At 49.1% G+C, this 21,778-nt stretch overlaps 1 protein-coding gene across 1 annotated transcript; it reads left to right on the top strand.

Moving 5' to 3' along the window:
- Positions 1-1,901: 1,901 nt before the first annotated feature.
- LOC139376598 (synaptopodin 2-like protein) lies at positions 1,902-20,066 on the top strand. The gene is made up of 5 exons (XM_071119375.1): positions 1,902-2,140; positions 4,353-4,504; positions 4,713-4,988; positions 5,078-5,526; positions 15,292-20,066. The coding sequence occupies exons 1-5, from the start codon at positions 2,039-2,041 to the stop codon at positions 18,138-18,140; spliced, it is 3,828 nt and encodes a 1,275-aa protein (XP_070975476.1). The 5' UTR covers positions 1,902-2,038; the 3' UTR covers positions 18,141-20,066.
- The last annotated feature ends 1,712 nt before the right edge of the window (positions 20,067-21,778 follow it).

The raw sequence follows: 21,778 nt of genomic DNA on the forward strand, positions 1-21,778 counted from the left end.
AACTCTCTAAAGCTGTCACGTGTGATATTTTAACATGATATTATAAGGGAAGTCTAAAGAGGAAGACCTAATATTTGTAAAGTAGATAGTAATATAAAGATACACTAGTTAAATTGTTCACGTTTTTAAAATGCATGGCTGTTATGTAGTCTAATATGACTGGCCTTCAAATACATTGGTGCAACTTTGGTTTTAGAAGTGGGAGGGACATTATTATTATTATTTATCCAGTCAGATAATCACTCCAAACAGCCTACCCGGTCGCTCTGAGGCGGCCGCATGGTCCTAAAGCACATTGTTGACTAGTTAAAAAAAAAAATCACATTCCAATGATACAACTGGGGTGGGGTGGGGTGGGGTGGGGGGCAAAAATCCTATTCCAATATACCGTTGGGATTTGATGCAAAAAATCAAATTCTATTTCATGAACACCAGATGAGACATGAAAGGAACGCAATGCAAAAAATATTGATTTGTATTTACAGATTTTCATGCGAATATTCTAAACTCCGCATTAAAACAATATGCGCATTTTCCCACAGAGATGTTTCCATCAAATTGACTTGTTGCAGATTAATGACTGTGCGTGAATACGAGGTGCACATTAAAATACATTTTGCAGTTAAATACAAAATACAAGTTAATTTGTTTTTCCATCGGATTTTCAACTCTATTGATGGTTTTCCTACAAAAAAATGTGTGCCCACTCAGGTATTGGCACGTGCGCTCTAGCCAACAGCGCGCAGATTACATAGTACGGTATAATCTCCATGATGAGATTATTTTTATTTGTCAAACGGCAGCCCAGCATCGATGATCATGTCACCAGAATAAGACCCTCGATATTTATTGGAAAGGAGCATCAAGCTTATCAACGTTCACTTTCACCGCCCTGTGAAGTTCATCATAATCAGCATGATTTCCTGACAAGTCGTAGTGCGAGGACCACACGTCATCGTGTCACTCCAAGTTGAATTCGATATGATTGTTATTATATCCACCGACATTTCTCGCATAATTCGTTTTACCGACACAAAAAAATTCCACCTTGTCTAGCGTATTTTGTTTTGTCGACATTTTGAAAGTTTACTGAACATTTTTCTGTTTCCATCAGGCCTGGCCTGTCATTACATTCGTTTCATCCGACATGCATATACTCGCATAAAAATGTTGGATGGAAACCTGGTTAATCACATAGCATTTGACCCCAGGTTTTTAAATCCGAAAAACGTGTGGCCAGTTTAATGTGGCCACGAGTTGCTGACGTCACGGTAAAAAAATATGATCAGTAGGCTACTGTTATTACCAAAACTGGTATGCTTCAGACACAAATCTCTGGTGTTATCATAACAGCAGTGTAATAGCACCCCCTAGCAACACTGACCCGCTATGACAGGCGGGCCTTAGCTCACTGTGAATGTGGATCACGATATGTAGACCTATGTTCTGCTCTTAAAATACCCCTCACCCTCTCCTTTCCAACCTCACTCTGTCCTCTTCACTCAGGGCAGTTGGACACAAAGCCTCGGAGAGGGCTGGTTTGGGGGTCGGGGCAGTATGTGTGATGGGGTCAGGGGGTTATTTTGGGAGGATCTATCAGCATCCTGCAGAGTGACATGACAAGTGTGGTGGATATAAAACACACACACACACACACACACACACACACACACACACACACACACACACACACACACACACACACATACACACACACACACACACACAGACACACACACACACACACCCTGTGCCCCCCCTGACAGTCGACACAGCATTCCACTGTTAGCAGACGGAAACCAGTTCCTCCCTCTCTCTCTCTCTCTCTCTCTCTCTCGCTCTCGCTCTCTCTCTTTCTCTCTAACCCTTTCCCTTTCAACCCCCCCCCCCCCCCCATCTCTGGGTGGAGTGGGCTGGGTCACAGAGGAACTATGTCAGACCAGAGAGACTGCAAATACACAGAGCAGTCGGAAGAACCAGAGAGACATACTCCCTGTGTGCAGTGTGACTCAGCGTGTGTGTGTGTTACTAAGTCGTGATGGTAGCAGAGGAGGTGGTGGTCACTCTCTCAGGAGGGGCTCCATGGGGCTTCAGACTGCAAGGAGGAGTTGAGCATCAAACACCACTGCAGGTGTCCAAGGTACGACTTGTGTGTGGGGTAGAGTGGGGTAGGTGGAACAACAGGCTGTGTGTCTGTTGTACGGTGGGCTGTGGGCTGTAGAATGAGTATGTGTGGAAAAGAGTGGAGCACGGGGGGGGGGGGGGGGGCAGATCATGGAGTAACAGTTGCAGGAGAGGGCTAGGGAACAGCAGGTGTATATTGATGGCGGGCTCAGGCCGTCAGAGTTCTGCCCTCCTCTGTGTCCTGCGCTGCCTGCCTGGTCATGACTGGTACGATAACTGAACCCTCTGGCACAAAAATGACTGCTGGGGCATCAGCCAGGTGGGTGCTACACATTGGTAGAAGCCGACAAGTTCCCCCTTCCCCTCCCATGTAATGTAAAGCACGTTGAGCTGCTGGGCAAGTTCTGTATGGAGTCGTTATATTCATGACTTAGCTGTGCAACCCTTCCTAAATAACAGAGTCTGTTTGCTTGTCATGGTGATTGGATTTTAGGCACCGTGGGTCATGGGCTGACCCTGATGGACACATGCTCTATGAACTTTCTTGGTGTTTAAGTGTGTTTCATCTCTATGTATTAATGTGTGTGTGTGTGTTTGAGATGGTGTGTGATCGGAATTATCTCTGTCGGTGTCGTGTGCTAGCAAGACACGAGCACAGGAATTGAGGGCATGCTCTCTTAAGTGGACACACAGAAACACACACACACACACACACACACACACACACACACACACACACACACACACACACACACACACACACACACACAGACACATTGGTGTTGACAGAGCAGAATGCATTTAATCTAACCAGAAAATATATTGTGAAAAGATGGGCCATGAACTGACTCTGCTTGGCATAGATGTTCGTACTGGGTTCTACTTTATTCTATTCTATAAACCAGGGGTGGCCAACCCTCCCCATGGGAGAGATGCAGGAAATGCAGGCTTTTTCTCCATCACACCTTTCAGCTAAACAAGGTCCTGATGAGCAGCTAACCACTGTTCTGTTGCCAAGGTCACCTCCAGTTTTATCTGTAGTTGTGTGTGTGTGTGTGAGAGAGAGAGAGAGGCCTTTTTTTCCATGGCCTGCTCCAGCTCCTCTTAAATGAGCTATTCTGATCCTACGGACCTCTCTACTCCTAGCTGGGCTTATCTGAGGCACGTCTGCCCTCCACATACACACACACACACACACACACACACTCTGTCTGGTGTTGTTGACCGGTAGAGGTGAAAGGCGGTGAGTAAGGTAAATGCTAACCAGGCTCATTTGAAAAGTAGGTTGACATCATTCACCATATAAAGTGTGTTAAAAGGCTACATCCCTGGTTAGCTGCTCCGTGGGTCCGTCTAGACATGTGGCTGGTTCCTCTGCTGGGGTTTATTTTGGGGTGTATGGGGAACACATGGTGAATGTGATGCTTGCCCTCTGCCCAGGGCCTGCAATGTGTGTATGGAAAGGGGGGGGGGGGGGGGGGGGGGAATCTGTCTAATACCCCCTCTTTCACTGTGTTTTCCCACAGTGGCTGGGTGTGTGTGTGTGTGTGTGTTTGTCAATGGGGTAGAGGTGTCTTATTGGAGGGTCTGTGTAGTACCAGATTTTGTGTGTAGAGACTGTGCTCAACAGGTGCTTGTGTGTGGTTGGTTTGAGAGTCTTTGAGAACAGCAGTTTTTTTGAGAGGGTTTGAATCCCTTAGATATTCGGCTGTTTAGCATGACATGTCTCTGCTATCTGTCGTCTGTCACCTGCTCTTTCTTTCCCTCCCTCTCTCTTTCTCTCTCCCCCTTTCTTTCCACACCCCATCTCTCTCCCTGTATCTCTCTTAACCAGCTCGCTCTATCCTCCTCATTTCTCTCTCTCCTTCTTCCCCTTTCTCTCCACCTCTATTCACCCCTTCATTCTCTCTCTCTTTCTCTCACTCTCTCGCTCTCTCTCGCTCTCTCTCGCTCTCTCTCGCTCTCTCGCTCGCTCTCTCTCGCTCTCTCTCTCTCTCCATGTCTATAGAGCTCTGCTTCCACCCCCAACCCCCCTTCAGTAAAGATAGGTTTATGACATCATTGCCTAAATTGTACCACCCTTCAGCCCCCCCCTCCCCCTCCCCATATCCCAGAAGCGATAATGACCTCACACCCCATAACCTCGTAACTGAGTTGTCCCCCCATGTGATTCCATGCTGCTGGATTGAGGCTGTGTGTGTGTGTATATGTTAATGTGTGTGTTTCAGGTGCGACGGCGCAGTAAGGCATGCAGGGCTGGCCTGAGGGAGGAGGATGAGTTGGTTGCCATTGGCGACTGTGTGTGTGCCGAGCTCAGCCACGCCCAGGCCATGACCCTCATCGACTCCCACCGGCACACACTCAACCTCAGGATCAAGAGGTCAGAGCACACACACAGACGCACGCACGCATGCACACACATGCAAGCAAATACACACATACACTAGACTGATACAAGTATATAATAAACAAAGCAGATACATACATGAACACACACACACACACACACACACACACACACACACACACACACACACACACACACACACACAGCCTGACAATCTTTCTCCATTTCTTTCTGTCTCCAGGTTTAGGTCTGGGGTCCACACTGTGGCCCTGTCAGGTCGTACACCTACACATATAGCTACACACATACACACACCCACACACCCCGTTCTCTCCCCCACTGACGGGCCAGCCTGCCTCACCATCACCTCCCCCCCTGACAGCGAGGCCTACTATGGAGAGACGGACAGTGACGCGGACACACACACACACACACACCGCCGCCAGCGACGCACACCTCCGCACACGCGCTCTCCAGGCCGCCAGCAGCAGGAGGAGGAGACCTCGGAGTTGAGCGGGTACGAGACAATAATCATCCCCAACCTTGTTTCCTGGTTTGTATTATGACAGCTTGACCTATCCAATCCCTCTCTCTCTCTTCCTCCAGGTATGAGAGCGCTCCAGATGGAGGGGTTTCCCTGCAGGGGCCCTGGGAGCAACTACCCACATTTGGAAACGGTGTGATCCAACAGTGGGAGCAACCAACAGGATTGGGAACAGGGGGGTTTCAACCTGGAGTACCACGCAGGGAGGTGGTCTACCAACCCCCCCAGTCCCAGTCCCAGCCAGAGTGGACCCACCCAGCCCAGCACGTCCCACATCCTGAGCAGGGGGAGCCGACGGGGGGAAGAGAGGCGGAGGGAGAGGGAGACAGTGGTTTCCAGGAGGCAGGGTTGTGTGTGGGTCTGGCCTGCTCACCCCTGGTGTCTCCAGAGCGGGCTAAAGGAGCCATGATGCTGGGCTCCAGCCGACAGATGGTTCCCATGGTGGGCGCCCAGCTGACCCCACTCAGTGATGATCTATCTACTACGTACAAGGACAAGGCCAGGCAAGCCAGTGAGTGCACTATACCAGATACCCTACACACTATACACACTACCGCCGACACGTGAACAATTCAGCTGCTTTGAACGGTCTCCGTGAAGCCTGTGGATTGTCTGAGTGTTACGGGTGTGTGGGCGTAAAGGTGTCTGAGCTGTGATAGGACTCCCTCTGGTGTTGTTCTGCTGTAGGTTCAGCCTCTCACCTTGTGGTCAGCTAGGAGGGGGTTGTTAGAGAGGGAGGGAGGGAGGGAGGGAGGGAGGGAGGGAGGGAGGGAGGGAGGGAGGGAGGGAGGGAGGGAGGGAGGGAGGGAGGGAGGGAGGGAGGGAGGGAGAGAGGGAGGGGGGAGAGAGAGAGAGGGCTGAAGGGAAGAGAGGAAGAGATATTTCCAGTTGCTGTCTATCCTATGAATCAAAGCCTTCATCTCCTATTTTCATCTCCTATTTCTGCCCCTTCGTCTCTCCAGTCGGTATTCTAAGCCCTGGTCTCTTCCAGAGTATTTATAGTTGGGCAGCTAGCATTCCCATCTGGTGTTGATGGACACACGGACACAACTGACCTCACATTTAGTGATCCACACAGCTGAATGTGCAATTGGGGAGGGGGCAGCATACATGATCAATGAGATATACCCTATTTATATGATCAATGATATATACCCTATTTATATGATCAATGATATATACCCTATTTATATGATCAATGATATATACCCTATTTATATGATCAATGATATATACCCTATTTATATGATCAATGAGATATACCCTATTTATATGATCAATGAGATATACTGTCATGTATTGTCATGTTGTGTCTTGTTTCTGTCCTTTCCCTTCACCCTGTCTCCCTCTGCTGGTCGTTATTAGGTTACCTTTTCTCCCCCTCTTTCCCCCAGCTGTTCCTTGTCTCCTCCTAACTACCTCGTCACCCCTTTTCCCACCTGTTCCCTTTTTCCCTCTGATTAGTCCTCTATATCTCTCTCTGTTTTTGTTCCTGTCTTTGTCGGATTCTCGTTTGTGTTACTCATGCCTGAACCAGACTATCGTCGTGTTTGCTGCAACCTTGTCCTGTCCTGTCGGAATCTGCCTGTTCATCTAACCTTGTCCTGTCCTGTCGGAATCTGGCTGTCCATCTGAGCCTACGTGTGTTTCATCATTAAAGTAACTCTGTTTTGTTAATTCGCTTTTGGGTCCTCATTCACGCACCGTAACAGAAGAATCCGACCAAGAATGGACCCAGCGACTTCGGATCCTCTCCACTCTGCCGTCGAGATCCAGGGAGCGATGCTAGGCAGACACGAGCAGGAATTGTCTGCTGCTCGACATGCCGTTGAGACCCTGGCCACCCAAGTCTCCAACCTCACAGAACAGGTTCACCATCTCCGCCTCGATCCACCGGCCACTTCCAGGGCTTTCGAATCTCCGGAGCCCAGAATCAATAACCCGCCGTGTTACTCTGGGGAGCCCACTGAATGCCGCTCGTTCCTCACCCAGTGTGATATTGTGTTTTCTCTCCAGCCCAACACTTACTCCAGGAGCACTGCTCGTGTCGCCTACGTCATATCTCTCCTTACTGGACGGGCTCGTGAGTGGGGCACGGCAATCTGGGAGGCAAGGGCTGAGTGTACTAACCAGTATCAGGACTTTAAGGAGGAGATGATACGGGTTTTTGATCGATCTGTTTTTGGGGAGGAGGCTTCCAGGGCCCTGTCTTCCCTATGTCAAGGTAATCGATCCATAACAGACTACTCTATTGAGTTTCGCACTCTTGCTGCCTCCAGTGGCTGGAACGAGCCGGCTTTGCTCGCTCGTTTTCTGGAGGGTCTCCGCGCAGAGGTAAAGGATGAGATTCTCTCCCGGGAGGTTCCTTCCAGCGTGGATTCCTTGATTGAACTCGCTATTCGCATTGAGCGACGGGTTGATCTTCGTCACCGAGCTCGTGGAAAGGAGCTCGCGTTCTCCGTTGCCCCCCTCTCCGCATCACTACCATCTTCCTCTGCCGGCTCGGGTGCTGAGCCTATGCAGCTGGGAGGTATCCGCATCTCGACTAAGGAGAGGGAACGGAGAATCACCAACCGCCTCTGTCTCTATTGCGGTTCTGCTGGTCATTTTGTCACTTCATGTCCAGTAAAAGCCAGAGCTCATCAGTAAGCGGAGGGCTACTGGTGAGCGCTACTACTCCTGTCTCTCCTTCAAGATCCTGCACTACCTTGTCGGTCCATCTACGCTGGACCGGTTCGTCAGCTTCCTGCAGTGCCTTAATAGACTCTGGGGCGGAGGGCTGTTTTATGGACGAGACCTGGGCTCGGGAACATGACATTCCTCTCAGACAGTTAAGGGAGCCCATGGCCTTGTTCGCCTTGGATGGTAGTCCTCTCCCCAGGATTCAGCGTGAGACGCTACCTTTAACCCTCACTGTCTCTGGTAATCATAGCGAAACCATTTCTTTTTTAATTTTTCGTTCACCTTTTACACCTGTTGTTTTGGGCCATCCCTGGCTAGTTTGTCATAATCCTTCTATTAATTGGTCTAGTAATTCTATCCTCTCCTGGAACGTCTCTTGTCATGTGAAATGTTTAATGTCTGCTATCCCTCCTGTTTCCTCTGTCTCTTCTTCACAGGAGGAGCCTGGTGATTTGACAGGGGTGCCGGAGGAATATCACGATCTGCGCACGGTGTTCAGTCGGTCCAGGGCCACCTCTCTTCCTCCACACCGGTCGTATGATTGTAGTATTGATCTCCTTCCGGGAACCACTCCCCCCCGGGGTAGACTATACTCTCTGTCGGCTCCCGAACGTAAGGCTCTCGAAGATTATTTGTCTGTAGCTCTTGCCGCCGGTACCATAGTCCCCTCCTCCTCTCCCGCCGGAGCGGGGTTTTTTTTTGTTAAGAAGAAGGACGGGTCCCTGCGCCCCTGCATAGATTATCGAGGGCTGAATGACATAACAGTGAAGAATCGTTATCCGCTTCCTCTTATGTCTTCAGCCTTCGAGATCCTGCAGGGAGCCAGGTTTTTCACTAAGTTGGACCTTCGTAACGCTTACCATCTCGTGCGCATCAGGGAGGGGGACGAGTGGAAGACGGCGTTTAACACTCCGTTAGGGCACTTTGAATACCGGGTTCTTCCTTTCGGCCTCGCTAACGCTCCAGCTGTCTTTCAGGCATTAGTCAATGATGTCCTGAGAGACATGCTGAACATCTTTGTTTTCGTTTACCTTGACGATATCCTGATTTTTTCACCGTCACTCCAGATTCATGTTCAGCACGTTCGACGTGTCCTCCAGCGCCTTTTAGAGAATTGTCTTTTTGTGAAGGCTGAGAAGTGCACTTTTCATGCCTCCTCCGTCACATTTCTCGGTTCTGTTATTTCCGCTGAAGGCATTAAGATGGATCCCGCTAAGGTCCAGGCTGTCATTGATTGGCCCGTCCCTAAGTCACGCGTCGAGCTGCAGCGCTTTCTCGGCTTCGCGAACTTCTATCGTCGTTTCATCCGTAATTTCGGTCAGGTGGCAGCTCCTCTCACAGCCCTTACTTCTGTCAAGACGTGCTTTAAGTGGTCCGTTTCCGCCCAGGGAGCTTTTGATCTCCTCAAGAATCGTTTTACATCCGCTCCTATCCTTGTTACACCTGACGTCTCTAGACAGTTCGTGGTCGAGGTTGACGCGTCAGAGGTGGGCGTGGGAGCCATTCTTTCTCAGCGCTCCCTCTCTGACGACAAGGTCCACCCTTGCGCGTATTTTTCTCATCGCCTGTCGCCGTCGGAACGTAACTATGATGTGGGAAACCGCGAACTGCTCGCCATCCGCTTAGCCCTAGGCGAATGGCGACAGTGGTTGGAGGGGGCGACCGTTCCTTTTGTCGTTTGGACTGACCATAGGAACCTTGAGTACATCCGTTCTGCCAAACGACTTAATGCGCGTCAGGCGCGCTGGGCGCTGTTTTTCGCTCGTTTCGAGTTTGTGATTTCTTATCGTCCGGGCTCTAAGAACACCAAGCCTGATGCTTTATCTCGTCTCTTCAGTTCTTCAGTAGCCTCCACTGACCCCGAGGGGATTCTCCCTGAGGGGCGTGTTGTCGGGTTGACTGTCTGGGGAATTGAGAGGCAGGTAAAGCAAGCACTCACTCAAACTCCGTCGCTGCGCGCTTGTCCCAGGAACCTTCTTTTCGTTCCCGTTCCTACTCGTCTGGCCGTTCTTCAGTGGGCTCACTCTGCCAAGTTAGCCGGCCACCCTGGCGTTCGGGGTACGCTTGCTTCCATTCGCCAGCGTTTTTGGTGGCCCACCCGGGAGCATGACACGCGTCGCTTCGTGGCTGCTTGTTCGGTCTGCGCGCAGACTAAGTCCGGTAACTCCCCTCCTGCCGGCCGTCTCAGGCCGCTTCCCATTCCCTCTCGACCGTGGTCTCACATCGCCTTAGATTTTGTCACCGGACTGCCTTCGTCAGCGGGGAAGACTGTTATTCTTACGGTTGTCGACAGGTTCTCTAAGGCGGCTCATTTTATTCCCCTTGCTAAGCTTCCTTCTGCTAAAGAGACGGCACAAATCATCATCGAGAATGTTTTCAGAATTCATGGCCTTCCGTCAGACGTCGTTTCGGACAGAGGTCCGCAATTCACGTCTCAATTTTGGAGGGAGTTTTGCCGTTTGATTGGGGCTTCCGTCAGTCTCTCTTCCGGCTTTCACCCCCAGTCTAACGGTCAAGCAGAACGGGCCAATCAGACTATTGGTCGCATCTTACGCAGTCTTTCTTTTCGCAACCCTGCGTCTTGGTCAGAACAGCTCCCCTGGGCAGAATACGCCCACAACTCGCTTCCTTCGTCTGCGACCGGGCTATCTCCTTTTCAGAGTAGCCTCGGGTACCAGCCTCCGCTGTTCTCATCTCAGTTCGCCGAGTCCAGCGTTCCCTCCGCTCAGGCTTTTGTCCAACGTTGCGAGCGCACCTGGAAGAGGGTCAGGTCTGCACTTTGCCGTTATAGGGCGCAGACTGTGAGGGCTGCTAATAAGCGTAGAACTAAGAGTCCTAGATATTGTCGCGGTCAGAGAGTTTGGCTCTCCACTCAGAACCTTCCCCTTAAGACCGCTTCTCGCAAGTTGACCCCGCGGTTCATTGGTCCGTTCCGTATTTCCCAGATCATCAATCCTGTCGCAGTTCGACTTCTTCTTCCGCGATATCTTCGTCGCGTCCACCCGGTCTTCCATGTCTCCTGTGTCAAGCCCGGTCTTCGCGCCCCCGCACGTCTTCCCCCCCCCCCCCCCCATCCTTGTCGAGGGCGCACCCATCTACAGGGTCCGTAGGATTTTGGACATGCGTCCTCGGGGCCGTGGTCATCAGTACCTAGTAGATTGGGAGGGGTACGGTCCTGAGGAGAGGAGTTGGGTTCCCTCTCGGGACGTGCTGGACCGTGCGCTGATCGATGATTTCCTCCGTTGCCGCCAGGTTTCCTCCTCGAGTGCGCCAGGAGGCGCTCGGTGAGTGGGGGGGTACTGTCATGTATTGTCATGTTGTGTCTTGTTTCTGTCCTTTCCCTTCACCCTGTCTCCCTCTGCTGGTCGTTATTAGGTTACCTTTTCTCCCCCTCTTTCCCCCAGCTGTTCCTTGTCTCCTCCTAACTACCTCGTCACCCCTTTTCCCACCTGTTCCCTTTTTCCCTCTGATTAGTCCTCTATATCTCTCTCTGTTTTTGTTCCTGTCTTTGTCGGATTCTCGTTTGTGTTACTCATGCCTGAACCAGACTATCGTCGTGTTTCCTGCAACCTTGTCCTGTCCTGTCGGAATCTGCCTGTTCATCTAACCTTGTCCTGTCCTGTCGGAATCTGGCTGTCCATCTGAGCCTACGTGTGTTTCATCATTAAAGTAACTCTGTTTTGTTAATTCGCTTTTGGGTCCTCATTCACGCACCGTAACATATACCCTATTTATATGATCAATGAGATATACCCTATTTATATGATCAATGAGATATACCCTATTTATATGATCAATGAGATATACCCTATTTATATGATCAATGAGATATACCCTATTTATATGATCAATGATATATACCCTATTTATATGATCAATGAGATATACCCTATTTACAGTGCCTTGCGAAAGTATTCGGCCCCCTTGAACTTTGCAAACTTTTGCCACATTTCAGGCTTCTAACATAAAGATATAAAACTGTATTTTTTTGTGAAGAATCAACAACAAGTGGGACACAATCATGAAGTGGAACGACATTTATTGGATATTTCAAACTTTTTAAACAAATCAAAAACTGAAAAATTGGGCGTGCAAAATTATTCAGCCCCTTTACTTTCAGTGCAGCAAACTCTCTCCAGAAGTTCAGTTAGGATCTCTGAATGATCCAATGTTGACCTAAATGACTAATGATGATAAATACAATCCACCTGTGTGTAATCAAGTCTCCGTATAAATGCACCTGCACTGTGATAGTCTCAGAGGTCCGTTAAAAGCGCAGAGAGCATCATGAAGAACAAGGAACACACCAGGCAGGTCCGAGATACTGTTGTGAAGAAGTTTAAAGCCGGATTTGGATACAAAAAGATTTCCCAAGCTTTAAACATCCCAAGGAGCACTGTGCAAGCGATAATATTGAAATGGAAGGAGTATCAGACCACTGCAAATCTACCAAGACCTGGCCGTCCCGCTAAACTTTCAGCTCATACAAGGAGAAGACTGATCAGAGATGCAGCCAAGAGGCCCATGATCACTCTGGATGAACTGCAGAGATCTACAGCTGAGGTGGGAGACTCTGTCCATAGGACAACAATCAGTCGTATATTGCACAAATCTGGCCTTTATGGAAGAGTGGCAAGAAGAAAGCCATTTCTTAAAGATATCCATAAAAAGTGTTGTTTAAAGTTTGCCACAAGCCACCTGGGAGACACACCAAACATGTGGAAGAAGGTGCTCTGGTCCGATGAAACCAAAATTGAACTTTTTGGCAACAATGCAAAACGTTATGTTTGGCGTAAAAGCAACACAGCTGAACACACCATCCCCACTGTCAAACATGGTGGTGGCAGCATCATGGTTTGGGCCTGCTTTTCTTCAGCAGGGACAGGGAAGATGGTTAAAATTGATGGGAAGATGGATGGAGCCAAATACAGGACCATTCTGGAAGAAAACCTGATGGAGTCTGCAAAAGACCAGAGCCTGGGACGGAGATTTGTCTTCCAACAAGACAATGATCCAAAACATAAAGCAAAATCTACAATGGAATGGTTCAAAAATAAACATATCCAGGTGTTAGAATGGCCAAGTCAAAGTCCAGACCTGAATCCAATCGAGAATCTGTGGAAAGAACTGAAAACTGCTGTTCACAAATGCTCTCCATCCAACCTCACTGAGCTCAAGCTGTTTTGCAAGGAGGAATGGGAAAAAATGTCAGTCTCTCGATGTGCAAAACTGATAAAGACATACCCCAAGCGACTTACAGCTGTAATCACAGCAAAAGGTGGCGCTACAAAGTATTAACTTAAGGGGGCTGAATAATTTTGCACGCCCAATTTTTCAGTTTTTGATTTGTTAAAAAATTTTGAAATATCCAATAAATGTCGTTCCACTTCATGATTGTGTCCCACTTGTTGTTGATTCTTCACAAAAAAATACAGTTTTATATCTTTATGTTTGAAGCCTGAAATGTGGCAAAAGGTCGCAAAGTTCAAGGGGGCCGAATACTTTCGCAAGGCACTGTATATGATCAATGAGATATACCCTATTTATATGATCAATGAGATATACCCTGTTTATATGATCAATGAGATATACCCTGTTTATATGATCAGTGAGATATACCCTATTTATATGATCAATGAGATATACCCTGTTTATATGATCAATGAGATATACTCTGTTTATATGATCAATGAGATATACCCTATTTATATGATCAATGATATATACCCTATTTATATGATCAATGAGATATACCCTATTTATATGATCAATGATATATACCCTATTTATATGATCAATGATATATATACCCTATTTATTTGAATCTGTAAATAAGGTTTCAAGGATACTTTATGTGAAAACAACAGTCTTCCCATGAAGCTAGACATACGTACTGCATGTCTGACCTGCATAGATGACTACATGAATGTCTCACAGCTGTCTACCTCACCCTGAACTATAGCAGTTGGTTGGGACTCACTGATTTTCATCCCAAGCACGGTTTTAGCCTGCTGAGCTAAAGCCTAGGCATTCGTTTGAGGCGCTCATGCAAGTAGTCAGGTTTCAGGCAAGGTTACCTCTTGGACAGAGACAATAGTGGCAGACTATTGATTGAGGGGACAAGTGACCTGCCCTTTCTCATAATACACACACAGCTAAGAGTAATGAGTAAGTTGTTCTTGACGACCTAGAACAACACACACACACACACCTTTTACAAGGTTGTTGCGCGTATGTGAGGTGGGTGAAGTAAGGGGGAGAATCCGATAGACTGTGTGTGTGTGTGTGTGTGTGTGCATGCGCGTGCCCAGACAGGTGTGCAAAGGACGTTCCCCCATAATGAAAGGGAGGGCCATGACTGAAAAAGGTTTGGTAAGTGCTGATCTAGTTAATGGTTAGCACAAATACCGATGGGGAACCCCATGCTCCAGTCTATGTATTTATCGACACTATGCTGCATCAGCAGTACAGCAGCCTGATAATATCGACCAATATGTCGTTAGGCTCATTTCTGGACATTCATTTTGAAGTAAAAGTTGCCAGAACTAACTTTCTCACAGTCATTCTACAGACAACATGACATGCCAGGCGTGGTGAAGGGTACACAAATAAGCATTAAGCGGTCAAGGCTTTTACAGGGGTACGGTGGTGACTCTCTGAACTCATTTGGATAGTTTTCCCAATTATTGGCAAAAAAACTCTGAATTGGGCAGACTGTGAAAACACAGCCTTAGAGTTAGACCTACAGTTCAAAAGTAATACGGACATTATTGGTATTTCCGATGAGATTGGGATATATTGACCAACTTATCATGAATGTTTTGTATTTTCTCTGCTAAATTCACCAGGAACAAGCATTTCACAGCCATTTAAAAAAGAAAAGTCTCCTGGGGGGGGGGCATGTCCTCGAACCCCCCTAGAAAGGTGTTGACCCCGGAACCCATTAACCCTGACCACCAAATATGTAACACAAAGTTACGCCCTTGCAGACAGGGATGTGGATACTGACAGACAGTCTAACAGGTCGCTGCTCAACTGGGGAGGAGGGGGAATTTAGAGCTTTGAGCCCTCCTGTCTGTCAGGGTTGAGCCCCTCCCCACTTGTTGATGGTGTCACCTATCATGGTGTCGTCATGGAATTGAGTGACATTCCAGATGCTATGATGTCATTCTGTTGATCACAGACATAATTCTAACCAGACCTTTCTTATTCATTTCAGTTACTTATTTAATCAGGGGCATCATTTCAGCTAAACCTTGGGTACGGCAAAGTGACGGGGATTTCTTCAAAAAAGTGACTGCATTTACTTTGGGACAATGACTCCCATTGTTAGGGCGGAGACACGAGTATCTCATCATTCATTATAGATCTCTGCTCTATATAAAGCCAGACATACAAACAAATACCTATAAACTGCATTTGCATTTTAATCGAGATTGGAATGATTTTAATCGCCTGTTTTAAATCATTGGTGGTGAGCTATGATATGGCGACTGCCATACCCAATTGACACTCCTGTATTTAATCCTCTGTTCTCTCTTACTTGCTCTCCCTCTCCTCTCCCCCTCCTCACATCCCTCCCTGTGTCTCCCAGAGCTGCAGAGAGGAGAGAGTGTGGTAGACAGGCAGGTGAAAGAGGCTCGTACTAAATGTCGTTCCATCGCCTCCCTGCTCACCGACGCTCCGTACTCCAACTCCAAAGGAGTTCTCATGTTCAAGAAGAGACGCCAGCGTGCCAAGAAGTTCACCCTCACCTGTTTCGGCCGCGCGGAGGGGGAGGTGGGTGCTGAGACTGGGGGAGAGACGGAGGGGGAGGTGGGTGCTGAGACTGGGGGAGAGACGGAGGGAGAGGAGGAGGAGGGGAGTTCCTTCCCCACGGGTTCAGAGGTGGATGAAGAGGGCTTCGCTGGAACCTTTGACCCCACCTGGGACAGCGGATACCTGGACCTGCTGGATAGGAGGAGCTCCGCCTGTCCGTCCACATATAACTCAAGGTCCCAAACACCAACCAATCAGAGCTCAGGGTTGGATTCCTCGGCTTATCAGAGCCCAGAGATTAATGTGTCAATCAATCAGGGCTCTGTGGCGAATGCCCCAGCCTATCAGAGCCCAGGGCTGGACTCCATTGCCTATCAGGGGAAAGAGACGGAGCAGTCTGAGCAGCAAAGGAAAAGGGTCACCCATGTCGCCTATAACCCCGCCCCTAACCCCTCCCCGGCCGCAGGTTTGTCAAACGGGGGCCCTGTAGGGGTGAGTCGGGCCAGTGTGGTTCTGACCCCCCCCTCTCACACACCTAACCTCCAGCCCGACCTAAACCCTAACCCTAACCCGCCTGGAGGGATCCATAACCGCACGGCATGCCCCTTCACCTCAGGCCTCGCCCCATCTCGCCCTCCAGTCACCACTGTCATCTTTCGACCCGTCCAGCCCACTCCTGCCGTAACTATGGTTTCCAAACCCACCGCTGCGGTATCCATGGTGACCATTGCCCCTCCTCGCCCTTCAGGGGGGCCCCAGGCAAGGAGAGCAGTCTCCAGTACCTCTCTCTATATCCCCCCTAGACCTGCTGCAGCCATCCTCTCTCCTCCCACTGCCCTCCCTCGTCCTCCGGTTCTATCTCCTCCCTCTCTGGCCTCAGCTCCCTTCTCTCTTACCTACACTCCCTCTCAACCTTTCATTCCTCCCTCTGTCCATACTGCCACCTTCTCTCCCTCTTCTGCCCCCTATTCTCTTCCGAATCATCCTCCTCAACCCACCCAACACTTCTGCTCCTTGACTGCTCCTCAACCTTTCTCTCCACCTCCTCCTGCCCCCACTCAACACTTCTCTGCTCCTCCTCGACAACCTTTCTCCCCTGCTCCTGACGCCCCAGTCTATCCATCCTCTGCTGTGGCTGCCCAGTCCTTCTCTGCTCCTCCTCGACAACCTTTCTCCCCTGCTCCTGACGCCCCAGTCTATCCATCCTCTGCTGTGGCTGCCCAGTCCTTCTCTGCTCCTCCTTCTATTAATCAATCCTTCCCTCCTTCCTATCCCACACCTTACTCTCACCCACCCCCCCTTGCTCAGACCCAACCCCCTCCTCCCCTGACCTTCAACCCCTATGTTGCCACTGCGACCCCCTCCACTGCCCAGCCCCCATCCTCTGATTCGCTGTCCTCCCGTGAGCAGCGTATCGCCGTCCCCGCCTCCAGAACAGGCATACTGGCGGAGGCACGTCGTCGCAGCAACAAGAAGCCAATGTTCCGTCCGTCTGTGGAGAACAAGAAGGACGTGTCTCCCAACCCGGCCCTGCTCGAACTGCTCCAAAACCCGGATGCACCAACCAGGATGGGTCCACGCCCCGGTTCCGGTCCCGGCTCCATGGGGCCTAGTGGAGGAGTGGGAGGTGTGGAGACTGGAGGTGAGTCTGGCCCTGAAGAGGACTGGTTGAGGCTGGGGGCCGAGGCCTGTAACTTCATGCAGGCCCGGAGAGGCCCCAAGCCCCCTCCTGTGGCCCCTAAAACGCAGGGCCCTCCACAGGTACCCCAGTTAGCAGGGAAGGGGGGTCAGCTGTTCGCCCGTAGACAGAGCAGGATGGATCGCTATGTGGTGGAGAGCACCCCCTCCTCACCCCAACCCTCTCCCTGCCACCCCCGCCAGCCCTCTCCCACCCTCTCCCTCCCCTCTCAATTCAGATACTCCTCCAGCTGCAGAGCCCCCCCTCCCATCAGCTACAACCCCCTCCTCTCCCCCTCCTGCCCTCCCCAGGCCCAGCGCCAGAGGGCTGGGGTAGCAGGGCAGGGTGCAAGACCAGCGGGGCATAAAGCCGCTCCTGGGGGTCAGAAGGCTCAAGGCATCAAGGCTTTGGACTTTATGAGTCGCCAGCCCTACCAGCTAAACTCCTCCCTCTTCAGTTACGGGGGCGGGACTCCCCAGCAAGCACAGGCCTATCAACAGCAGCCGCGCATGATGGGCGTCTCCTACGCGCCCATCAAGACGCCACGTGTGTATGAGATCAAGCGCTTCTCCACGCCACCTCCCACAGGCCCCTCCCCTACGATCATTGTCCCACGGTCAGCGACCACACTGGGAGAACCGCTGTGGAGGTCTGATATAATTTCCCCTCTGCCCACAGCCACTCCCTGCTACCAATCCCCCTCTAACACCCCCTACCCGCCTCAGCCCCAGTGGGTCCCTCCTCCTCCAGCCCCCAACGCCCCCCTCCCTCAGCTCCCTAGCTTCCCCTCTGCCCATGTCCCTAACCCTCACCCCTACCCCTCCGAGCCCCACGCCCCTCAACAGGGTAACATGCAGTTTAAGAGTGCCCCTGATCTCAGTCCTCTTGTCCACACCCCACCTTGCCCCGCCTCCACCAAGCCCTCCAGAGTTCCTCGCCCCAGATTCAGCACCTCTAACCTGGGTCTGCAACCCAGTGTCTGGCGCCCCGGATCCACCACGCACTGAGATTGCAGGTCATGGATTGGCACGAAACGACAGGAATATAAATCCTCCCACATTCTGTTGTGATTTAGTTTTTTGGTCTTTGTCACGTCTAAGAAGATGTTAGTATGGTGCATTGCAGGCTTTTATTGATTTCTTGTTTGGGCACTATTGCTCTCTTGGATCACACCACCCATTTCATAATTTGACCACCTCTGTTTCTCTTCGTAAAAAAATATTGTTTGATGTATAGTTGATATGCGTTGTTGATATAGTTGATATGTATGCATATATGAATGTAAAATAAGTATTTAATGACAATCAGAAAGATAAAAAGTGATCTAAAATGAGAACGACATGGAGAGGGAGAGAGAATGGGACACGATGTGAAGTTGAATAAAGTTTATTTAAAGCGATGGGGTCCACAGAATAAAGGTGAAAGTAAAGAATGAAGTTGAGTGATAAACTGATACATGGAGGATGTGCTAAAGACAAGCCTGTGGAACGAGAGAGTGGTGGAGGATGGAGAGCAGAGATAGTTTAGTGGAGAGATAGACTGGAGGACACATAGATTATATGAGATATAGACTGGAGGACAGATAGATTAGAGGACAGATAGATTAGAGGAGAGATAGATTAGAGGACAGATAGATTGGAGGAGAGATAGACTGGAGGACAGATAGATTAGAGGAGAGATAGATTAGAGGAGAGATAGATTGGAGGAGAGATAGACTGGAGGACAGATAGATTAGAGGAGAGATAGATTAGAAGAGAGATAGATTAGAGGAGAGATAGATTAGAGGAGAGATAGATTAGAGGAGAGATAGATTGGAGGAGAGATAGATTGGAGGACAGATAGATTAGAGGACAGATATATTAGAGGAGAGAGACTGGAGGACAGAGATTAGAGGAGAGATAGATTAGAGGAGAGATAGATTAGAGGAGAGATAGATTAGAGGAGAGATAGATTAGAGGAGAGATCGACTGGAGGACAGATAGATTAGAGGAGAGAGATTAGAGGAGAGATCGACTGGAGGACAGATAGATTAGAGGACAGATAGACTGGAGGACAGATAGACTGGAGGACAGAGATTAGAGGACAGATAGACTGGAGGACAGATAGATTAGAGGACAGATAGACTGGAGGACAGATAGATTAGAGGACAGATAGACTGGAGGACAGATAGATTAGAGGACAGATAGACTGGAGGACAGATAGATTAGAGGAGAGATAGATTAGAGGAGAGGAAATAAGAGTCCTCTAAGAGACAAACTGTTCGGTAATATGCTGATCTGTTAAAGACTAGGAGGGACTATATGCCTGCGGTGTGCTGCCATTGTGGCTTTAACTCGGGGGGCTAACACAGTCTCGTGGAGCGATGACAGGCACCGGTTCAAACCCCAGTTGGTCACATAGAGGCCTGAATCTGAAATAGAGATCTGACTCCGTTACAACTATATTGTACTTATTATTGTCATGATTATTGTGATTATATTCTTATTCTGAATATTATAAAATAGCCCGTTTTTTTGGGGGGGGGGGCTTCATGTGATTGTGTCAGAGTATTGCACAGTAGTACATCAGGATGCATTTGTTAGATGTTTTCCCCACTTCATAAAGTGCACCCTTTTATTGTTATAAGGAGGGGTTCTGGTTCCTCTCTAGGTTTCTTCCTAGGTTTTGGCCTTTCTAGGGAGTTTTTCCTAGCCACCGTGCTTCTACACCTGCATTGCTTGCTGTTTGGGGTTTTAGGCTGGGTTTCTGTACAGCACTTTGAGATATCAGCTGATGTACGAAGGGCTATATAAATAAATTTGATTTGATTTGATTTGGGTGGAAGGGACGGGAGGTAGGAGGTTGTGGTGATGATTTGTCTGATTGTTGATATGCGAGCTGTTAAAAGTTGTTATTCTGTGGTACAGAGAAATAAAACTAGACGTGAAACTCTCCCGCTGCCTGTCTGTCTGTCTCTACCTATGTCACTGACATCATGCCACCGTCGCAGACTCCGAAGTCTTGCTCCCAGACAAACTAAACAGCTTCTTTGCTCGCTTTGAGGACAATACAGTGCCACCAACACAGCCCGCTACCAAAACATGCGGGCTCTCCTTCACCGCAGCCAACATGAGTAAAACATTTAAACGTGTTAACCCTCGCAAGGCTGCCGACCCAGATGGCATCCCTAGCTGCGTCCTCAGAGCATGCGTAGACCACCTTGCTGGTGTGTTTACGGACATATTCAATCAATCCGTATCCCAGTCTGCTGTTCCCACATGCTTCAAGAGGGCCACCATTGTTCCTGTTCCCAAGAAAGCTAAGGCAACTGAGCTAAAAGACTACCGCCCCGTAGCACTCACTTCCCCACCATGAAGTGCTTTGAGAGACTAGTCAAGGATCATATCACCTCCACCCTACCTGACACCCTAGACCCACTCCAATTTGCTTACCGCCCCAATAGGTCCACAGACGACGCAATCACAATCACACTGCACACTGCCCTGACCCATCTGGACAAGAGGAATACCTATGTAAGAATGCTGTTCAGCATTTAACACCATAGTACCCTCCAAACTCGTCATTAAGTTTGAGACCCTGGGTCTCGACTCCGCCCTGTGCAAATGGTTACTGGACTTTCTGACAGGATGCCCCCAGGTGGTGAGGGTAGAAAACAACATCTCCACCCCGCTGATCCTCAACACTGGGGCCCCACAAGGGTGCGTTCTCAACCCTCTCCTGTACTCCCTGTTCACCCATGACTGCGTGGCCATGCACACCTCCAACTCAATCATCAAGTTTGCAGACGACACTACAGTGGTAGGCTTGATTACCAACAACGACGAGACGGCCTACAGGGAGGAGGTGAGGGCCCTCTGAGTGTGGTGTCAGGAAAATAACCTCACACTCACACTCATCTTCTATCTCAAGGCCATCAGACTCACTAACACTGAGTGGCTGCTGCCAACATACTGACTCAAATCTCTAGCCACTTAATAATTAAAAATTTGATGTAATAAATGTATCACTAGTCACTTTAAACAATGTCACTTTATATGTTTACATACCCTACATTACTCATATCATGTGAATATACTGTACTCTATACCATCTACTGCATCTTGCCTATGCCGCACGGCCATCGCTCATCCATATATTTATATGTACATATTCTTATTAATTCCTTTACACTTGTGTGTAAAAGGTAGTTGTTGTGAAATTGTTAGATTACTTGTTAGATATTACTGCATGGTCAGAACTAGAAGCACAAGCATTTCGCTACACTCACATTAACATCTGCTAGCCATGTGTATGTGACCAATAAAATGTGATTTGATTTTGAATATGAAGGACTGGGTAAGAGTTGTATTGTGATCATATGGGACAGTCCCTACCTTCATCCACTTGTGGTAATAACTGGTACTGAACTCAGTCCTGTGGCTCCCTTGGCGTTAGGCCCTTTTTGAATCTTCATACGCTGACTATCACGAGCGCCCCTCCTATTTTTAGTCCTGTTGATCTCCAGTCATCTGGTTGAGTGCTGAGTGCTGGACTCTAAACACTGATACATTTTACAATGTTATTAGAGTAAAGACATCAGAAGAATCATTTCGCTCTCTATCTTCCCCCCTCACTCTCTATGTCCCCCTCCCCACTCTCTAACTTC

The sequence above is a fragment of the Oncorhynchus clarkii genome, chromosome 20, assembly GCF_045791955.1.
Source record: "Oncorhynchus clarkii lewisi isolate Uvic-CL-2024 chromosome 20, UVic_Ocla_1.0, whole genome shotgun sequence".
NCBI classification, from domain to species: domain Eukaryota; kingdom Metazoa; phylum Chordata; class Actinopteri; order Salmoniformes; family Salmonidae; genus Oncorhynchus; species Oncorhynchus clarkii.